At 63.4% G+C, this 426-nt stretch overlaps 1 protein-coding gene across 1 annotated transcript in view; it reads left to right on the forward strand.

Moving 5' to 3' along the window:
• The window catches only part of POU3F3 (POU class 3 homeobox 3), a 16,311-nt gene extending 15,911 nt beyond the window's left edge, over window positions 1-400 (forward strand). The window contains exon 4 of the mRNA XM_009997948.1: window positions 4-400. Coding sequence (XP_009996250.1) covers window positions 4-400 — 397 coding nt within the window. The remainder of the gene's footprint in view (window positions 1-3) is intronic.
• Window positions 401-426: the final 26 nt, after the last annotated feature.

Consider the following 426-nt stretch of genomic DNA (forward strand, 5'->3'; position numbering starts at 1 on the left):
CAGCTTCAAGAACAGGGGAAGGCGGAAGCTTTTGTTGAACAAGTGGCGGGAGGAAGCCGACTCCTCCACGGGCAGCCCCACCAGCATCGACAAGATCGCCGCCCAGGGCAGGAAGAGGAAGAAGCGGACCTCCATCGAGGTGAGTGTCAAGGGGGCCTTGGAGAGCCACTTTCTGAAATGCCCCAAGCCCTCCGCCCAGGAGATTACGAACCTAGCGGACAGCCTGCAGCTGGAGAAGGAGGTGGTCAGGGTTTGGTTTTGCAATCGGAGGCAGAAAGAGAAACGGATGACCCCCCCGGGGATCCAGCAGCAGACCCCCGACGATGTCTACACCCAGGTCGGCACCGTCAACTCCGACACGCCGCCCCCTCACCACGGACTGCAGACCAGCGTGCAGTGAGGGGCACCGCGGGCGGGCCGGGGGGA

This window comes from Chaetura pelagica, unplaced genomic scaffold, assembly GCF_000747805.2.
Source record: "Chaetura pelagica isolate M959 unplaced genomic scaffold, ChaPel_1.0 scaffold123, whole genome shotgun sequence".
Classification (NCBI taxonomy): domain Eukaryota; kingdom Metazoa; phylum Chordata; class Aves; order Apodiformes; family Apodidae; genus Chaetura; species Chaetura pelagica.